Source organism: Crocuta crocuta, unplaced genomic scaffold (genome assembly GCF_008692635.1).
Source record: "Crocuta crocuta isolate KB4526 unplaced genomic scaffold, BGI_CrCroc_1.0 scaffold134, whole genome shotgun sequence".
Classification (NCBI taxonomy): Eukaryota; Metazoa; Chordata; class Mammalia; order Carnivora; family Hyaenidae; genus Crocuta; species Crocuta crocuta.
The window spans coordinates 2,507,434-2,529,571 of NW_027530183.1; the positions used below are offsets into that span (position 1 = coordinate 2,507,434).

Here is a 22,138-nt window from a genome sequence, read left to right on the forward strand (position 1 = left end):
ATCTGGCAACTCTATTTCTTCTTCTGATGTATAAAAGTTGACCAGGCCCACAAGCATGTCAAAATCTTAATTATGTTCATTTAGCCATGATAGAATACTAGTTCTTCTGAGTTTTAAACCAGAGTAGAAATAAGCTTTTGTCCTTTAGCTCCATTGTTCCCCACTAGTCTCATAGTTTTCCGTTCCGAATCTCTCATTTTTTCCTTAATTATAAGATGTGGAAGATTGCATTTTTATTTGTGATAAAATCCATAGGTAGAATACACATAAAGGTCACATAAAAATACATGAAGATGATAATTAAACACAATATACAGCATTGGATAGGCAATGTGATTAAAGGACTACACATATTTTCTTTATAGTGTCATTAATGCCAATACATAGAAGCATTTCTTGCATAAAGAGTATGTTTTAGCAGTTAATAATAGTGCAAACATGTTAAAAAATATTTATAGAACTACAACCTCAAAACATTTAATTGAACTCAATCTCATGAGTTTATCACTTGATTAATGGCCCTGATTTATAATAACCTTTCAACAACATACCAGGGAAAAGCAACAAGAAGCCCATTACTTGCAGAAGCAATTACAGAAAATTACTTTGGAACAGTAGCACCATTCCACATTATAATATGCACATTAGTTATATTGCACCTTCCTGAGTTGAACTTTGAAAATGGTAGCCACACAAAATGCCAGAATGGATGAATTCATTCAAGGCTGGGCCTTCACTGATGGTAGTAGTAATCTTGACCATCATAGCTGTCATAGCTGCGCCCTTTATAGTAGCTGTATTCATCCTCATAGGCTCGGTAATTATCGCCACGAGGTTCTCCATTCTCATTTTCATAGACTTCATATCCATTGTCATATTCATTGGTACCTGTTTGTTCATACTCTTCCTCATATCCAGTGGTGGTGGCTTCCCTAGGTGGTCGGGTGGTCCCATAGAACTCTAGTGGTGGGGTTGTAGGTTGAAACCCACCATTTGGAGAGGTTGTTGTCTTAGGGCCACCATTGTCCTGCCTTCCAGCCACTGTGGTTCCTTCTGCATTGATTTCAGTGACACTTTCTTCTTCACCTTCTTCTCCATTGTTTCCATCACTGCTGCCATTGCCATTTTCTACCTCTGTGCTGTTGGTGCTGGTGCTGTTTATGCCTTGTTCATTTTCATCAACTTCTGCTTCATTTTCTTCATCTTCCTCTTCTTCTTCATCACTTTCCTCCTTTTTTGTAGCCTTTTTTGTATCCCCAGTCTGTAAGGGAAAGTTTCAAAAAACCCACATTTGGTAAGAAAATGTAAAAACTTAAGACCATTATTTCATCCAACACAGGCTCTACCTACAGCCTTGTTTTAGATGTATTTTTGAATTGAAGCCAGTTTAACTTACAAAAGAATTGGTGAGTATTTTAAAAATTTAGAACTAGTACCTTTGATGAATGTTTTAGAAATTCAGAATTAGTACTTTTGTCATTGTATTTTGATGGAGAATATGTACTTGATAGATAAGCTTTCTCTGTGGGAGATGCTTCCCATAGCTTCGCTATTCACTTTGTCTTAGAATCCTCTTCCCCGAGATGCAGTGGCATCTTTCAGGACCTTTTATCTATTGTCAAGATGCTTGTCCTTAGTTTTCTGTTATAATATGGAAAGTCTGTGTAATAACGTGGGAAGAGAATTTGCCTGGGAAAAGGTATTTCCTTACTTGTAAACAGGGAAATTGAATGTGCTCTTGCTTTTTCAATGAGTTAATGAAGATAATATGAAATACTCTTGTGTATAGTGTCAAGAGAACCTTAGACTACAGTAAAGAAATGAAATCAGGTTTAACATTTTTGAGGAATCATTACCTTCTTGGGAAATTGGATTGCAGCTAGACCTATGCCCCCTGTTCCAGGTGTGATCTCTCCATAGCCAGGGGTAGCTGAAAGGGTGGTGTTCTCAGCTTCAGATTCTTCATCTTCATTTTCATCAGAATTTGCATTCTCTTCATTGTTTTCTTCTTCATTTGAGGCCTCCTGGTGAAAATATCCAGAGCAAGAAAAGTTAGTTTAGTTGGAAAAAAAAGTAACATTTATTGGAGTCATGAGCCATTATTGAGAAAAACATATCCCTCAGCCAGCTCATCACCTAATGTTAACAATTCTGTTTCCTCTTGTGCCATTTGCACTCCTCACTTCTTAGAATTCAACTCAAAGTTATCTCATTCTACTTACCTCACATAGTCTGTTTCAGATATTTCTGTATTCTATTTAATCAATTCAAAAATGTTTGTGTAATAATTTCAGCATATCAGACTACATGGTATTTTATTCTACATGCTTTAGGCTCTTAAAGTCTTATCAATACTATTACAACATGGTAGTAAATGAATTCTTACATTTGCTGACAAATAAGCTGAGAACTTACACCTGTTATTCCTTATAGCAGCCTTGTAAGGTAGGATTATTTTTCTCTTTGGAAAGAAAGGGAAAATGAGGTCAGCAAAGATAAATAACTTGCTTAAGGTCTTCTCATACATGATGAAGTTGTATCTTTCTAATTAAAAAACAAACAAACAGCCCTTTCTAATGCACTATGATGTTTTTGTTGAGGAAGAGGATTTATGTGAATTGTTCACACTATACCTAGGATATTTTTTCAAAAAGGAATCTTGATGGAAATCTCTCTTTTCAAACAAATTTGATTGCATTTCTTATTTACTACCAAAAAGAAGTGAGTATATTTCATTTGCTTTCAAGTGTACTTAGAGAAAAAACATATTTAATTCAAAATTTATCTAGCAGTAGATAAGCCAGTTTTGTATTATATGCAGTATTCAGAAGATTTTAGACATTTGACACACAACCAATTTTTCTGTGCAATGAAGAAACTACTCCATGAAAATTTTAATGGTTATATTATGTTATTGTATGATCTTTTTAAAAAAATTAACACTCCTCAAATGAATGCTACTATAATCTTATTAATCTTACTATATAACTTTATTTAACCTTTTATTCTTTACCTTTACTCTATTGCTAGGCAGTTGTTTGTTAATTGAGTTAATTTCCTGATGTGATTCATAGCAATATTAAATGTCAGGAATTCAGGGGCACTTAGATGGCTCATTTAGTTAAGCATCCAACTTCAGCTCAGGTCATGATCTCACAGCTTATGGGTTTGAGCCCCACATCAGGCTCTGTGCTGACAGCTCAGAGCCTGGAGCCTGCTTCGGATTCTGTGCCTCCCTCTCTCTCTGCCTGCCTCTCTCTCCCTGTCTCTGTCTCTGTCTCTCTCTCTCCCCACCTCTGAAAAATAAATAAACATTTTAAAAGGTCAGGATGGGGCACCTGGGTGGCTTAGTCGGTTGGGCGTCCGACTTTCGCTTAGGTCATGATCTCGCGGTTCGTGGGTTTGAGCCCCGCGTCGGGCTATGTGCTGCCAGCTCAGAGCCTGGAGCCTATTTCAGAGTCTGTATCTCCCTCTCTCTCTGACCCTCCCCTGCTCATGCTGTCTCTCTCTCTCTCTCTCTCTCTCTCTCTCCCCTAGAAATAAAATAAAAATATTTTAAAAAAAAAAAAAAAGGCCAGGAACTCCTACACAGAGAGTTCATTTACTTTAAATAAGTACTGGAAAATTGAATTCATTTCAGTGTATCTAATCTCTTTAGATGATGGTGTTAAGATAACTTTAACTAGGCATCCTATGTTCTAAGACTTTAAAACATGTGATGTGTGCATGTGTGCACATGCGCATGCACACGCTCTCACACACACACACAATGAAATATTACTCAGCTATGAAAAAGAATGAAATCTTGCCATTGTGATGAAGTGAATGGAGCTAGAGAATATGCCAACCAAAATAAGTCAGAGGAAGACAAATACCGTATGATTTCACTCATATGTTGAATTTAAAAAACAAACAAGCACAGGGGAAAAAAGGAGAGAGAAAGGCAAACCAAGAAACAGACTCTTAACCGTAGAGAAGAAACTGATGGTTACCAGAAGAGAGATTGTTTGGGGGGATAGGTTATATATGTAACTGAGATTAAGGAGTACACTTGTAATGGGCACCATGTGTTGTATGGAAGTGTGAATCAGTATATTATATACTTGAAACTGATATTACTCTGTATGTTAACTAATTGGAATTTAAATAAAAACTTTAAAAAAAGATAATCCACAGGTTTAAAAACAAAGTATTAGAAGAAAAAAATAAACATTTATATAAAGAAAAAAAATTAACACAACCCAGGTTTAGCCTACCTTATTACTAAAACAAAGTGACTAAAGAAGAATATGTTTGTTTCATCAAATTTGTAAATTCCAATGTTTCAATAAACTCTTGAGGCTACTAAAGTCTACCCCTAAACAGTCTTTAAATTAATTGTGTCAAATATCCCACAAACACCATACTGTTTATTTATTCATGTTTATGCTTTATTCCTACAGACTAAACCTTTCAGGGCAGAAGGAGGAAAGATTCTTGGAGTAGAACATACAATTTGGGTCCTGTACCATCATTTTACACATGAAAAACCTGAGATGCAATGAGATAAATGACTCACATGGGTCAAATAGATGGTAGTTCACTAGTGGCAAGATCATGAGTAAAGATCCAAACTCTCAAATCATGAACTTCGATATTTTCTCCTACAATGCCCTTTCTTTCCTAGATACTTTCCTTTTTTTTAAAAAAAAAAAATATAATTTATTGTCAAATTGGCTAATATATAGTGTGAAAAGTGTGCTCTTGGTTTTGGGGGTAGATTCCCATGATAGATACTTTCTTTAAGGATATTCTGTTGCAATGAATTAAAAAGGAAAACAGGTCAGTCTGTTGATGGGTTAAGCTTCAAATATCTTTTTGAATAGAAAAATTAGCAATGATGTTTTAAAACTGTTATTAACACACTAGACTGGCTAAAATGACTGAAAGAAGCAACTGTTGGTGAGAATGTGGAGCAACTAATATACTGATAGAGGGAGATCACAGTGCATTTGCTTTGGTTGCATCAACTTGGGTTGAACATATGCATACCTTTTGGCCTCCAGAAATAAATGCATATGTTCACCAGAAGGAGTACTAGAATGTTCATAGCAGCTTTCTTTGTTATAGCCCAAAGTTGGAAACTGCCCCCAAAGGTCCATCAACAAAAGAATAATACATTGTGGTACATTCACATCATGAGATACTGACAAGAATGAACAATGTACAGCTGTAGAACAATATGAATTAACCTTTGAAGTTGAGAGTAGAAGAGACCACACACAAGAGAGTATGATTCCATTTATATAATATGCAAAAATGGGTGAAAACTGTTAGGATTCAAAATAACAGTTGCTCTTGGTGGGTATGGTTAATGAAAAAAATGGAGCACAAAACATATGCTGCTTTTTGATATGGGTCTTTTTGAAACTGTATTCAATTTCTGAAATTTTAATGATCTGTATACTTATGATAATTGTGTTGTATATATTATATTTTTATAAAGATTTTTTAAAGTGAGGCTGAATAGTTTAGAAGTGGCAAAAAAGTGTGGTCACCAAATATAAAATATACCTAAGCACCCTCTCCTGTGAGTACCATTCCTGGAGATGCTATGTATTTAACCTGACTTGCCAATGAAATTTTAGGGAAGAAATGGGGAAAAGGAAGTTCCAGAATCTCTTCAGGATAGAAGCCTTCAGATTTATTTAACCACTTTTCTATGATCACTTTTAATGAATGATGTTTGGAGTATTTATCCCTCTGAAGTTTTCAAAACCAAACTACAAATATTTGTTGGGCACCATATATTGTATAAGAAACTATGCTACACAGTGTGAGGAGCTATAAGGAAGATACAGTACTGTTTCTCCCAAACTGGAGATGAAACCTATGGTCTCTTGCCCTCTGGGTCATTAGGAGTTTGCAGATAAGTCTTGGGAGGATAGTAAATGTTCAGAGATTGTTGGCAAAATTTTGAGCACGTGTGATTTCATCGTAGTTTTTAACTTCCTCTATCCTCAACCACCATTGTAACATGAAGAACCGTTGCCAAAAGGTATGCAATCTAATTGGGAAATCTACCTGGCAAAGCAGCTTTGTGATCACTGTACAGCAAAGAGCTGTAGTTAAATAGATTACCCCAGCTTAGCTTTTGTGTCAGATTACTATACGGAACTCGTGGCAAAATTTTGTGGGATTTAGTAGGTGGCATTTTTCCTGGTACTGGCTTGATATTCTTGTAAAGTCTTCCCTTAAGCTATTAGGGTAAATTATAGTACTGGAAATGATACTTTTACGGTTTAAAAAAAATCAAACTAATTATTTGTCACTTTTAAAGTTCCCATACCATTTTGTTTTCAAGATAGCAGACATTTATCCATGATCCACATTTAACTATCATTGCCTCTTCATAAATAGCAGTTAAGAATACCCAAATTTAGAAGATCTCCAAAGCAGTGGATAGCTATAATTGGCTATCCAGGAAAATGTGCCTAATTAGTATGTTTTCTTGAGCAAGAGTGTCAGTTATAAACAGGTTAGCACAATTTCCAAGATATACAGATGAATTTTAGCTGTTAACTATACTAATTGGTAGTATTATAGAGGACCTTGTAGTACTGTGTATAGAATATGTAGTACTGTATGCATTTATACATCTTGAGTATTTGCATTTCTGTAAGAACATAAATTTTATTTTTATGCAAAATGACAAATGAAATTCCCATTTAAAAGAACAACCCTACTTGGTGGCTCAAAAAAACCCCAGATGAATCACAGTAACATTGTAGAAGATATGATTAGCTTTTCATATACTACCCACTTAGTAAGTTGAGTTTAAGTTCAATCCTTAAAACAAATATTGCACTGAGTTTAGGTACTTGTCTTTTACTATCACATGCTATCCACCTAAATATGAATATTACCCCTTTTTCTTTTTATCCAAATGTACACTTCTTCCAACTTACAATGGAGACATTTTTGTTTTTGCACCACTTACAGTAACTTCAATGCCAAATGCAATAGCATTTTAAACAGGTCACTTTAGCTTATTCTAATTTAAATAATCTCCTTGTCCAAAATAGAAGACTGTGGGTAGCTGGTAAACTGGCAATGGCTTGTTTGCTAAGTCCAGACTACAGTAGACTAGTTTCCTATTTGTTTTAGTGCTGCCTGGTTTGTTTTGAAAAATCCTGCAGAAATTCCTTACCTCCTCTTCTTCCTCCTCTTCTGAGCTGTCACCATCTCCATTTTCTTCAGATGAATCACTACTGCTCTAAAATATATATATATATGTGTTTGTGAATTCATACATATATGAGTTTATGTGTATATATATGGATACACATGCATTCCACACCAAAGGAAATTTCCTGCTGATTGAATTAAGATAAAATATTTACTCAAACTAATTAGTATTGCCATCTTGATTTATTTATTTATTTAGAATAGTTCTCATGTGAATCTGAGAAAAAGATATGAGGAGATTGGAAATATATAAAATGAGGTTGGAGAGAAAGGGGAGCTTTATAATGACCAAGATATTGAAATGAGACAGGCATTTCAACCCCCAAAGCATAGGAAATGTGTTAAAACATTTTGTATATAAAAACGAGAGCAATGAATCATAGAATTACCTAAGCCTACAAGAACATGAGGATTATCTGGTTCAGTTTATTTTACAGAGAAGGAATCAAGCCCAGAGCAGTTGTGACTTCTCTAACCAGTTCAAGGCAAATGAACTAATATGTAGATCACATTGTTTTATTTTCTTTATAAAATATAAATGAAATGATGATTAGGGTTATTATGAAATAAAAGTTATTACTGGATAATTCTCTTAAATAATGAGCTCTTCTGATGAATTTAAATTAGAATTTGACTGAAAATTAAATTTGCATATAGTTTTTCATATCTATCAGTCTAATTAAAGCTAATCCATAAAATTAGCCTCTCTCTATATATAAATGAGATTTTATATATATGAGGTAAAAATTATATAAGAGCAAAATTAATTCACTTCTTCATTTAGGAAAAAGGTACAGAGTGCCATCCCTCTAAAGAGCTCAATATCGAATGAGAATATTTTAAACCAAGGATCTGTGTATAAAAATATAATTATAAGTTAATGACCTTTGCTACTTTTTAAGAGGAAATATAAACCTAAACATCTCTTATCAGACTTTAAGACAGAGGAGACTTTTCATCTTCCAATGATAAATTGAATTTTCCTTCTTTTTCTGCTACTACCCCTAATGGCACCAGGTGGATAAATGGATACCCAACTTAAGAGTCTGTCATTTTCTTTTTTATTATTATTTTTAATGTTTATTTATTTTTGAGAGAGAGTGAGACAGAGCAGGAATGGTGTAGGGGCAGAGAGAGATGGAGACACAGAATCCGAAGCAGGCTCCAGGCTCTGAGCTGTCAGCACGGAGCCCAATGTAGGGCTCTAACCCACGAACTGTGAGATCATGAGCTAAGCCGAAGTCTGGCGCTTAACCAACTGAGCCACCCAAGAGCCCAAGGTTCTGTCATTTTCTGCCCTGTAAATCTTAGCTTTGATTCTGATGACCCAGTTAAATACTGTGGGTCTTCAAAAATAGAGCTGCAGAAGAAGCTCAGGTTTAGAAATCAGATATGAGGAAGCACTCATGTTCCAGTCCTGCTCAGGGTTGTCCCTGTATGGCTCATTCTTCAGGTGGCCATGGCCTCCACCCAAGAAAAGAGAATGTTTATTCCCTTGATCCAAGAATAACCAACCTTGGGTGTAAAAAAAAATAATTAGACCTGCTCTTCCACTGCCATGACCTTAAGGGTTGTGTTTCCTTAGCCCAGAGGGTGAATAAAACATAGTATTACATGTAAACCATTTCTGTTTGTTAGTTAATAGAGAGGGCAGCATATTTCTGCAATGTATTTTGTCCCAGTGAGAGTGTTTGAATCTTTTTACAAGTTTCCTCACCTCTAGCTTTCTTGCTATCCCAACTACATGACTCTTCAGTTAGTGTCTACACTGAGAACAATTTTAAAACTTCATATCATATGTTTGCACATATAGGAGGATTAGGAGGAACTTAACTGAGAACCATGGGAGAGAAGAAGGGGGGAAATGGTGGGGGAAATGGAGAGAGGCAAACCATGAGAGACTCTTGAATGCTGAGAACAAACTGAGGACTGATGGATGTGGGGGGGAGGGGGGATGGGCATGGAGGAGGGCACTTGTGGGGATGAGCACTGGGTGTTATATGGAAACCAACTTGACAATAAACTATTTGTAAAAAAAAATTAAAAGAAACAAAAAAGACCTTCATGAAATCCCCCGAAATCTTGGCATTTTCTTTTTTTTCCTTTCATTTGTGCCTTATTTCCAATTTGTAACTAAGTCATATTCTTCTGGAAGTCAAAATATATATCACACACACACACACACACACACACACACACACACACACATACACATACACAACCATTACTCCTTTCAGCTTCTATCACTCCCATTTATTCAATCCCGAAATTACATTTCAGGCATTGTTTTGAAAATGAGGATCATAGTAAGAGATGAAGTTGGAAACATAGGCAATTTCCCTGTGTCAAGCACGTGATAGCTGAGATGAGTCCAATAAAAGAAATATAAAGTTTCTGCCTTGTAAGAGTTCACAAACAATTCAAATAATTGAATCCTAAAAGAAATAATTTCCTCAATTAAAAATGCTTAGGGTGTTAAGCTTATTTATACTTTTATCTCTATAGCCAAGCAGATAGATAAGCTATGGGTAGATTGTTGATAGCTTTGAACTTAATATAACATATTTCATGAAAGTTGGTATTTTAGAAATGATTATATATAAACACAGGTTTGTTTGAATAAAACATAAATTTCAGAGCCGGTACAGCTAATACATTTTGGGATGACAATCTGGGCACCAAATTCTTGCTAGACTTAAGAGAATAAATAATACAGAGTTATGGAAAATATATATGTAGACATGTAAAGGAGAAAATTCTGGAAATCAGACTTTACAAAGAAGAAGAAACGATCATAAATACTAGGTCAGACTGATGGATTGGGGCATACATTTTATTGGATACTTGTTATATACAACCATCTTACAAATTCCACATTAGTTGAGATGAACTTATCTGTATATAATTTCTCTAAATTTTTTGTATTAAAGATCCACCTAAAGATCTTTGAACTTTGAATTTATCAGGAATGAAAAATAGAACCTCTCCTACTATCTTTTCACTATGGATATTTTAATTGGATCACATTTATATGTCTATAAAAATTGATAGGTGGGAATATCTCTTAAGCACCTGATATTTTAGAAAATTTGAGGAACTAGGGGGCGCCTGGGTGGCTCAGTCGGTTAAGTGTCTGACTTCGGCTCAGGTCATGATCTCATGATTCGTGGGTTCGAGCCCCAAATTGAGTTCTGTGCTGACAGCTCAGAGCCTGGAGCCTGTTTCAGATTCTGTCTCCCCCTCACTCTGACCCTCCCCTGCTCATGCTGTCTGTCTCTCTCTCTCTCTCTCAGAAATAAATAAAAACATTATAAAAAAATTTTGAGGAACTAGTTAGAAATTTAAATTTATTACCATTTCCATTTAGTTTAAGAAAGAGAATGAAGCAGACATTTAAGTGAGCACTGTTTATTTGTGGTCCTGAGGTATACCAAAGAAATGAAGACGGTTTTGAAAACTAACAACTCTTATATCATCTATGCTCATATTTCTGTGGCCTTATGCATGCCCCATAATTATTATGGTGCTATAAATACTTTAGGATTATCATTTCCTATCACTATATTATTTAGAAATGGGTTAGTCCAACATACGGTAGGACGCTCTGCCAAGCCACTGTGCTGAGGCATCGATTTCAGCATCTTGACTACTTGTAGTGTCCCAGGAATCCTGGGTCAGATGGTGCATAATTGGTGCCCTGAACCCAAACTATATAGCAATAAAAATAGCACAGTTCTGGTTTGTCGAATATTTTAAATCAACACCACACCCTCTAGTTTTCAAAGGCCTTCTTCACCAGGAACCCAGTAAAAAGAGAAATTCTTATTTTTAATATTTGTTATTTTCCTTTTTGTTTACAAATTTTAAGAATGTTTTTCTCACAAGCTTTTAGTTCATTTCATGAGTTTCTCTCTTGAGTTTTTGAATCATGCTTCTGTGACAGCTGTGCTTTAGTGTTTGACATCCTGCTCTACTGACCAGCATAGGCCAGAGGTACAGAAAATCTTCAGCAGTCACGAATGCTGTTTGAAATGATCTCTGCTGTTTATGATGCCAATTTTTTCCTTACCTATTAAAGGATGCTAAATTATTAGATGCAAAAAAGCTGTTTGACAGTTTTGACTCAACTATAATATGACAATTAGTGGCCTTTTCACTGACTTTGTTGTCAACAACAGATGAAGTCCATTTTGCCAGTGACTTGGCCAAAATACCTGAACTCTATGTACCAAGGTATTCACTTTTATTACATCATTCTAGATTGGGCCCAAATTGTTTTATTCTCTGTGTGTATATCTCTGCTTTAGAAGAGAATTTAGGAGTAAATTTTATTGTATTATATTAAAAGCAAACATTTTGTAATAAGTCTTTCTGGCTGAATTTCAGTGAGAGTTGAATTTAGGCATTTTATAGTTAAATTAGATTACCTTTAAATGATAATGGGTGAGAAAGAAAATTAATTTTTATACTTACTTGAACTGGAAATCGTTTTAGAGGAGGATAAAAGTAGGCATTCTTATAAAGGTAATATCGTGGCCTGTACTTAAAGACCTGCATTAAAAAAATAAATGATAGATTCATTCTTAACATATAATAAATCTAGAGTAAGTATAGTCAGGTCAATAAAGTATGCTAAAATTAATTACCCCATTTTCTTCAGAATCCTCTAGTTTGGCTCTTCGATGCAAATTTTTCATCTGTTTGAAAGAACATGTAATCATTACATACTGTCTCTTTTACATAAAAAGACAAAAGTGGAAATATAGGGTTTTAATACAGAACTTACTGAGAAAGCACAGGCCATTCCTAAAATGCTGAGCAAAATTAAAGCAGTCTTCATTTTGGTGATTGCTTCTGGAATTAATGAAGTGGTAAAGTTAATATATATTAAAACTAAGAATGTAACTGTTTTTACTCATACTAGAAGAACTATTTGTTTTAATTTCTGTCCAATTATGGTTTTGATTAATTAAGACCAAATTTCTGGCCTTTATTTCAAAATTGTTCCCTTTTTTTAAGTAGTAAAAATGGACTTTGTTTAATCTTGAATTCCATATTTGATTTTATCTATCTACCTATCTATTTGTTTTAAAGTTTACTTATTTTGAGAGAGAGAGAGAGGGAGCAGGGGAAGAGCAGAGAGAGAGAGGGAGAGAGAATCCCAGGCTCGTGGGATATGGGGTCTCAGTCTCATGACTGTGAGATAATGACCTGAACCAATATCAAGAGTCAGATTCTTAACTGACTGAGGTACCCAGGCACCTTCCATATTTGATTTTAACCTATCTGCTGTGATTTGTCAGTGGCAGACCATTTCATTACTGTAAGGGGCTTGAATGCCTAGTGTACTTCACATTGAGGCACAGAGGCTTCCTGATATCATTGACATAGGAATATCAGCTAAGGAATTGAATTGTTATTATGTGACCTGTTTGTTTATAATTGAGAACTAAGTAAAAACTGAATACATTTATATGATTGCTTTTATATCAGTGATTGTACAACCTACACACACACACACACACACACACACAGATGTTTACAACCTACATATATAGTACAACCTATATATATGTATATATATATATACAACCTACACATATAGTACAACCAACATATATATATATCAAGTTTATTTGTACGATACATATATATATCTCAAGTTTATTTGTAAGATGAGAAATAGGAACAATTTTCCGGAGATTACTTTAGAAAACTTTTACCTTAGGAAGAAACTGGTTTTTTGGTATATGAAATCCATAATACGTGAAATACTATTCTCATAGCATGTGGCACCAAACAGGCATGACTAAGAATGATTCTCTGAGAAGAGCTCATCAGAGTTTCACCTTGGGATATCAGGGGAAAACTTTCTCAAATTAGCTTGTTCTCCAGCTCCTTTCAAGCTTTCTATTACTAGTGTGGGAGACTGTCACAGGATGGATCAAGGGCTCTTCAGGGTCAGGGTAATAGGCATCATAGAGACTTCAATTCTATGGAAGAATTGATTCTGAAATACAACTCTCAGAATGGGAATAGTTCCCAAACAATCCTGGGGTTTGCAGCCATACAGAGATCTCACTTCCACATAGATACGTCACATAAAAAGAGAGGGATAATGAAATTGTATCCTACTTTAGTTTTATTCTATTTGATAAAATCCTATTTTAATAGAAATTGAATAAACTTAGCTGAAAGCCTACTAATACCCCCTCCCCCACACACACACCCACTTGCACTGACATATACACTTAACTGAGAGTGCTTAACTGAGAGTGACAGCTTTGGCAACATTTTAAAAGTAATATGTAATGGTGGTGGCAATTTCCCTATAAACACATTTGGAAAAGTTATATTTAAAGTGTATGAAACCCATGTAGTCTGTATTCTGAAGTTTGATTTTGCATTTTGTTGTTAGCCACAATTCATGGCATCCTTAGTAGTATCTGACACTAAAACATTACACAGAATAAGACTTTAACCTGGAGAAGGTGTCTTGGGTCCTAAGTCACACTCTATTTATGGCAGACTGGGTCTTTTGATTTTGATGCCTATATGCTTCCTCACAGCTCTGTCTACTTATTAAAATTCTCAATGGCCACATCGTGATAAAGAGGCTTTGCCCCGGAGGGGGCCTATCTGTATAAGAAGTTTTTATTGCTACTGAGGTGCTTAAGTAATACTTTGAACTTTATCGCCCATGGTCAGACTCACCAGCAAACGGGAACATTATTGCTCTGCAGCTTTATGAAAAGAGTTGGAATACTTATAATGTCTTAAAGAGCTTAAAACTTAAGTATATAGAACTGTAGAAAGGGTTTTGATTACATAAATTTCTCATAACAAACCAAAAGAACAGCTAGATGAAAACATAGCAGGAATAATATAAAAAGGCAGCAAGTGACTGCTTACATAAATCTCATTTTATTTACTTTATGATTCATAAAAAACAAAGATGTCTATAGTGACCACTACTAACCCAGACAACAATTCAAACATTCTTAACGGATAGTTTTGAAAATGTAATTATAAGTTTTCATTGGAGAGAGTATGATAAACTACCAACATTATTTATTTCTCTAGTACAATGTATTTTTCCATACTAATTTTAGAGATATGGGATATTAACACTTGAAAACCAAATATATAACATATTGAAAAAAATTTTATGTAATTAAAGGATAGATTATGCATAATCTATGCAGAAGTCTGTATACATTGAGGCAGATTTACAAGTGAAAAATAGTATTTTAGCTAGTTTATCTTGACTACATCAGAGCTAGGAAAGTTATTTGTGAGATGGTGAGATAGGAAGTAGCTTTATAGTTTATGTGAACAATATCAAAAACTTATTTACATGCATAGGTTGATAGGTTTAACATTTTGGAAAGAATCTAAAATCCGAGGTACTAGTTTAATGAGAAACAAGTGTTAAATTACAAAGCCCTTCTATATAATGCAATAGCATCAACATTTAAATAAAAAAGTCAAAGCCAGATCCAGAGATATAAAATGTGGACTGTTTGATTTTAAGAAAATGAAGTTGTCATATTAAATCTTACCCTTTTGCAGTTCTGGAGTGAGGAAACAGGCTCACAGGAGTGAGTGACACAGATTGAATATTTCCTCTGCTGTCTCACTCACTCATTTGCTTACTGTGACTGGCTATAAACTCTTCTTTGCCTTCTAACAGCCAATCACTGTCCTGGACAAGGTGATGTCAGAATGTGGATTCTCACCAGAAAAATCCCCAAACTTCAACACTTTTTCAAGACACAGACTCAGTTGAATAAACATGAAATGTGGTTCTAGTGCCAAGAGGTTTGCATTGTGGAATTTAATTGAAGGTTTAGATGAAGATGAATAGTTTGAGTTCTGAATACATATAATAATATACTGGATATGAATTAAAATAAATAGCTAAAGATTTAACCATTTAAAAATTTTATGATTATACAAGTTTTCACTCTGATGAAAGGAAAGGAAACTTCTTCTCATCAGATACAATCCTGCATTATTAATTTAGTAAACAAATAATAAAGGAGCTGATGAACAGTTAATATTTTAATATCAATTTTATATTTTTTCTAACATGTTTCAGTGACTCATAAATTAAAATTAATAGAATTAAAAACAACTCCATCAATTTTGTTCATTCTACCACAAAACTGGAGTTATTGAGCTTTCCACTAAACCAGGACAGTGGAAAGCCAGTATTCCAGGACATGAAGAGCCAAATATAAGAAAGATCTGGTCCCTGTCTAAAATTTACACAGTTGCATAGAGAGATAGACTTACACCTGTAGAGCACAGTGATGAAAATATCTACAAGGTTTAGAGATCAGAATAGGAATTTTCTAGTTATCAGTAAGGGAGAGATTATCAAGAAAGAAAAGGAAAGCATTCTTAGGAATAGATTTAAAGGATACAGAAATGAATGAACATAGTGATACTGACACTGTCTAATATTTGCTAAGTGCTCTCATGCTAGTTCCTGTGCTATTTCAGTCATCCTTCACACATACAGAAAATAATTCAGTTAGATTATCCCATTCTATAAGTGAGGTAAGTGAGACACAGAGACGGTATGTCCTAGGAAATGGGGGAATATAGAGATCAAAGTCAAGTCTATTTCTAGAATCTACCTTTAATCACTATAAATCCTTGTTGGCACATTCAGAAGGCTTCATTGATTCAATAAACTGGAATATAGTGAGTATGAGTAATGAAGATGAGGGTGGTTGAATGGATAAAGACCAGGTGATGGAGTTGACTGTAGGTTGCACTAAGGAGTATGAACTCTACCATGGAAAAGAAAATACCAAAAGGTTAATGCAGAAAAATAATTTATTTAGATTTGTAACTTAGAAAAATCCTTTGTTGACAAGGCATATCTGGGTTGAAGAAGGCAAGATAGCTATGGAGGAGAGGGGCTCCAAGAGGCTATTCTAGTGTTTCAGGAAAACAGTGACAAAGGTCTGAACTAAAGCAATAGCCGTGGGGGTGGAAAGGATGGAACAAATGAGAAAGATGTTAAGTAGATAAAACTGATAGGACTTAGTTAAAGTAAGAGAAGTAGAGAAGCCTAGGATGACTTCTGGACTTATGGCTTGGGTAATTTTGTGAGTAGAGGGACCATATCTCATATCATACCTAGCAGAGTAATTGGTATATTATAATTCAGTGAGATGTTAACAGTATATAATATAATGAAAGGAGTAAGGAACTGAGAATGAAAAGGCTAGGGGTTTGTTCTTGATTTTACCACTGTGTGAACCACTTGATGACAATGAGGCTTCAATTTAATCCATATTTTAAAAATAAGGGCTATTTTCAACCAAAAAAGAACCAGCCACTGTGTGCCTCTATAACCTGTGAAGTATTCTTGCCAAATAACTGGACTTGAATCTGATGAAGACTCTCTATGTGCCAGGTGAGAGACACATTTTGTACCTAGTAAGGTACAAAAGAATACATAAAATGACACCACAGGGGTGTATTGATCAAAATCCAGAATGTGGGAAACTTTATAAGACATATTACCTGGCTTCTATTTTATTAGCAAGAAAAATTTTAAAAGAAGGAAGGGGAAACAATAGATTAAAAAAAGACTTCAGAGTTATATCTAGAGATATTATGAAACAATTGGAGAAATGTTGAATGCTGACCAAATATTTTATGATATTATGAAATTATTGTTAATTTTGGGAGAATAGTATCATTCTTTTTTTAGGAAAAAATATCTAATTTCTATTGAACTCATATTAAAAATTTTTTTTAATGTTTATTTTTGAGAAAGAGAGACAGAGAGACAGAGCATGAGTTGGGGAGGAGCAGAGAGAGGGAGACACAGAGTCTGAAGCCGACTCCAGGCTCTGGGCTGTCAGCACAGAGCCTAATGTGGGACTTGAACTCACGACCTGAGCCGGAAGTCAGACACTTAACTGACTGAGCCACCCAGCTACCCCAAAATCATATTTTTTAATTGAAGTATAGTGATACACAATGTTACATTTGTTTCATGTGTACAACATAGTGATTCAACAACTCTACTTTATACTATGCTCACTACAAGGGTAGCTACCACCTATAAGCATACAATGCTATTACATTCCCCTTGACTGTATTACCTATGCTGCACCTTCCATCCCTGTGACTTATTCATTCCATAACTGGAAGCCTGTATCTCCCACTCCTCTTCACCCATTTTGTTAATCCCTCCATCCTCCTCCCCTCTGACAGCCATCAGTTTTTTCCCTGTATTTACGAGTTTGTTTCTGCTCTTTGTGTTTGTTAGTTGTTTTATTAGTTTTCACATGTAAGTGACATCATATGACATGTCTTTTTCTTTTGGACTTATTTCACTTAGTATAATATCCTCTAGATCCATCCATGTTGTCACAACTGGCAAGATCTCATTCTATTTTATGGCTGAGTAATACTGCATTGTGTGTATATACCACATCTTCTTTATCCAGGTGCCCCTCAACAACACTTTTTGTTGCAATCTCATTGTTATGATAATCTTTATTTAAACTGGTTGTTATGAGTTGATTTTCTTAGATGACCTATGAACACACATTCATCTCATTGGCATGCCACAACCAAGTTGCACTGTGTGGTGAGTCATTTCTGGGGAAACCCCACACTCATTGTGTTGTATCCCTCTTTTTTACATGCCATATATACTCCGTTGTCAAATCCTATTAACACCACCTCCATGGTTCTTTGGAATCTAGACTTTTCTCTCCTTTCTTGTTGCCCCTGTGTTTGTTCAAGACCTCATTACTTCTTGCCAGGTTACAGTCAGAATATTCTAATTGTGGGCATGTTGCCTATTTCTCTTTCCAAAATATTCTGTGACCACAGGATTTAGAATCAAGGATTGAGGTAGAGTCCTGGTGCTGTCTCTTACTAGCTTTTGACCTTGAGTAAAACTCTTTCAACCTAAAAAGTATGACCCCAATTTTATTTTTTTTAATTTATTTTTGAGAGAGAGTGAGCAAGTGGGGAAGGTACAGAGAGAGAGAGGGAGACAGAAGATCCAAAAGTTCTGCACTGACAGCAGGGAGCTCATACAAGGCTCGACCTCATGAACTGTGAAATCATGACCTGAGCTGAAGTTGGACGCTCAACCGACTAAGCCACCCAGGCATCCCCAACTTTCTTTTCCAATATCATTTACTACTTCTTGCCTGCTAGAATATATTGCAAAATTGTCTATATAAGACTTATGAATAGCCAAGTCTAAAAAGTAGATAAATAGTATTAAAACATTTTCATGTGAGGTCCCTTGGCAGCTCTTAATTGAAATCTTAATAACTAGAATTTTTTAGAATAAATGATAAAACTTCTATCCCTCCATTAGAAAAATGCTAAAATCTTGGCTATGCCAACACTGTGTTTATTACTACACCCTTATAATAGTTCTTCCATATCCACTCTTTCTCTGAAACCAAAAGGTAGTATCTAGTTTGGTCACCAATACTTACCTCTACAGTACTCTTCTCCTGAACTGTCTCATCATCAGCCTGATTGTTCTTTGATATCACATCACTGGAAACCTTTTCTAGCCAGTCCTTTTAATTACAGTATACATTATGTCTTCCATCCATGCTTACCTGTTCAACCTTAGAGGAACCTAGTTGGAAAAACTAGTTTTTTCATTAATGAGTATTTGGATTTGGGACTTTATACAATCGATCAATTGTTGTCACTTACTGAGCTCTTATAAGCCTGGTGTTAGGAGATACAACAGACGGGGTTTTTTTTTCCCCCTCAGAGTTTATAATCCAGTCAAGCTCTCCCTCCCCACTTACTTCCCAGACTGCCTCTGTTTATGTGGAAGTCCAGTAATGCTTTTCCTAACCCCACCCAATATTCCAATAAAACTCTCATGTATTCCATAGCCAGAAATAACAAATACTAAACTCGTACCTAATATAAATTCCTGTTGAAGAAGCATCATGTTCTCTTACTATAATATTGTGACCTCATGTGGTAGTAGTGGTGGTGGATGTGTGTGCTTGTCATCTGTTTTTTATTGTGAGCTTCTGAAGGGCAAGGAGTATATCTGTTTAAATTACTGTATATGGAGTCAGGGAAACCACATCTGTGGTTATTTACACAAGACAAGATGTTCTCATAGAAACTGACATCAGGTGAACATTGATTCCTTGTCCTTTCTAAATAAAGGTGAAGGTTAACACACAAAGCTGTTAGTAGATGGTAGATCTAAGGGCAGACTACTAATAGACTGTTCTCTGTGATGTGGTTCCTGTCTCTAAGGGAAAGCTTCTGAATTTGTTTTCCCTCTCCAAATCTTTATTCAAGATTTGGGTGAAGTAAATAATAGTTAAGTCTTGTTGGATCTTTCTGTAGTTTCCCAGCTATCTTTCTCTGTCTACTTTACCATCTACTTTTCCCTATTGGCTCTCTTTCATTTGCATATAATTTTCAAATCTCTTTCATAAAACAGAGAAACAAAAACCCTCTTCATATATACACATTCCCATATTTCTGTCTTCTTCTTCACAATTAAGTTTCTTGAGAGTGTCAACTTTTTAAAAAATGTTTATTTTTTTAAAATATTTTTAATATTTATTTTTGAGAGAGAGAAAGAGACAGAGCATGAGAAGGGGAGGGACAGAGGGAGAGGGAGACACAGAATCTGAAGCAGGCTCTAGGCTCCGAGCTGTCAGCNATATTTTTTTTTTCTAAAGAGAGAGAGGGTGTGTGTGAGAGAGAGAGAACTGGGGAGGGACAGAAGGGGAGAGAGAGAGAGAGAGACAGAGACAGAGACAGAAAGAGAGAGAGAGAGAAGAGNAGAAGGGGAGGGACAGAGGGAGAGGGAGACACAGAATCTGAAGCAGGCTCTAGGCTCCGAGCTGTCAGCACAGAACCTGGTGTGAGGCTCAAACCCATGAACCATGAGATCATGACCAAGCTGAAGTCAGATGCTCAACTGACTGAGCCATCCAGCCGCCCCTATTTATTTATTTTTGAGAGAAAGAAGGAGGCAGAGAGTGAGGGAGACAGAGAATCCCAAGCAGGCTCTCTACAGTGAGCACAGAGCCCGATGCTGGGCTCAAACCCATGAACCATGAGATCATTACCTGAGCCAAAATCAAGAGTCTGACATTTAACCAGCTGAACCACCCATGTGCCCTGAAAGTTGTCAACTTTTAATGACCCAATTTTTAAAAATTTTGTGTTTGTTTATTTTTGAGAGAGAGCTAGAAACAGAGTGGGATGGGGGGCAGAGAGAGAGGGAGACACAGAATCCAGAGCAGACTCCAGCCCCTGAGCTGTCAGCACAGATTCTGAAGCGGGGCTTGAACCCACAAACTGGGATCATGACCTGAGTTGACATCAGATGCTCAAATGGCTGAGCCACCCAGGCCCCCCCTAATGACCCAATTCCTTCACCTTCTGCTCATTTCTCAACTTAATGCAATATGGCTTTTGCCCCCACAACTTTGTGGAAATTTGTCTCATAAAGGTTACCGATGAATTAATTTTGGTTAATCAATGAGTGCTTGCTAGTTAACTGGAATGAACACTCTCAGTCCTTTTCTTCTTGCATTGATAGCAGTTGATGCCATTGATTGTTTCCTCCTCTTTCAAAAGCCTCTACCTACCTACCACATGCATGGTATTCCATTCTCTGATCTTCTCTTCCTCCCTGCCTACTATTTCTCAACTGCTGTTACTCTTTCTCTGTATTTTAGATATTTTTGTTTTCAGGTATCTGTCCTTGTCCGTCGCCTCTTCTCATTCTCCAGGGTCTCTCTTGATGATCTCTTTCATTCCCATGGCTTCACTTACTCATTTGGTTTTAGTATGGATATTCCTCCTATGCTTCAGGGTTGAATATCAAACTTACACTTGATCTTAGCCAAAGGGCTGAGAAACAATGAATACCAAACTTACAATAGAAATGTCTAGAGGTGCCTGGGTGGCTCAGTCAGTTAAGTGTCTGACTTTGGCTCTGGTCATGATCTCACGATTCTGGAGTTCAAGCCCCATGTTGGGCTCTGTGCTGACAACTCAGAGCCTGGAGCCTGCTCCCAATTTTGTGTCTCCCTCTCTCTCTACCCCTCCCCCACTCACAATCTCTCTCTCTCTCTCTCTCTCTCAAAATGAATAAACATTAAGAAAAAAAAGAATATCCTACATGGAATTTCTAAATTTCCAAAATTACCTCAGATTCCCAACTGTTCTTCCTCCTGTTCCTGTTCCAATTGCTCAAGCTCGAAATCTGAATGTCATTCTTATTACCTATATGTCCTTGTTTTTGTACCTCAGTGTAGTCTTGTGAATTCCTGTGAGTTCTACAACCCTCAAATCTTACCTCCGTCCACCCCTACTACTACTGTTCTCTTATTTGAGGCCAGTGCTATCTCACCTGGGTTAATATAAGAATATCTTTACTTTCTCTCCAGTCTGCTTTCCACAGCATGGCCAAAATAATTTCTGCCTTCAGTCTCTGCTTAAAATGACACTAATACCTTCAGTATAAAATTTACACTCTCACTGTTGCATAGAAAGCCCTTTAATTTCTGGCTTTTGCATAAGACTTCAGCCCCACCCATTATACTTTCTTACCTCACACTAAGCTAAAGTCATACTAAAGTATTTCATTTCCTTTTTTCTACCTCAGGTCTTTTTCTGGGAGCCTTTGTGCATGCTATCTTTGTCTGTCTAACTTTGACCTGTCATTCACGACTCAGTTCTGAAGTCATATCCTTCAGAAAGCCTGTCTTGATTCTTATCCCCACCTTGTCTGAGTTGGATACCTCTTCTGTATTTCCAAGCACTCCTATAATAGTCCTGATCCTTCTTTATTGCAGCTGGTTGCATGTCTCTCCTGCTGTCTGGATAGGGTAGGAGTTGTTTAGGACAGGAACAG

At 36.0% G+C, this 22,138-nt stretch overlaps 1 protein-coding gene across 2 annotated transcripts; it reads right to left on the reverse strand.

Annotated features, from left to right (window-relative positions):
• Positions 1-261: 261 nt before the first annotated feature.
• Positions 262-14,853, reverse strand: IBSP (integrin binding sialoprotein). Of its 2 annotated transcripts, none has more exons than XM_077765094.1 (7): positions 14,790-14,853; positions 12,014-12,081; positions 11,874-11,924; positions 11,701-11,778; positions 7,190-7,255; positions 1,857-2,024; positions 262-1,261 (listed from the first exon to the last, which is right to left on the reverse strand). In XM_077765094.1, the coding sequence occupies exons 2-7, from the start codon at positions 12,065-12,067 to the stop codon at positions 734-736; spliced, it is 945 nt and encodes a 314-aa protein (XP_077621220.1). In that variant the 5' UTR covers positions 12,068-12,081; positions 14,790-14,853; the 3' UTR covers positions 262-733. The 2 variants fall into 2 exon arrangements, with proteins under 2 accessions (XP_077621220.1, XP_077621221.1); XM_077765095.1 differs by having other exon boundaries at positions 12,014-12,078; positions 14,790-14,832.
• Between the last annotated feature and the right edge of the window lie 7,285 nt (positions 14,854-22,138).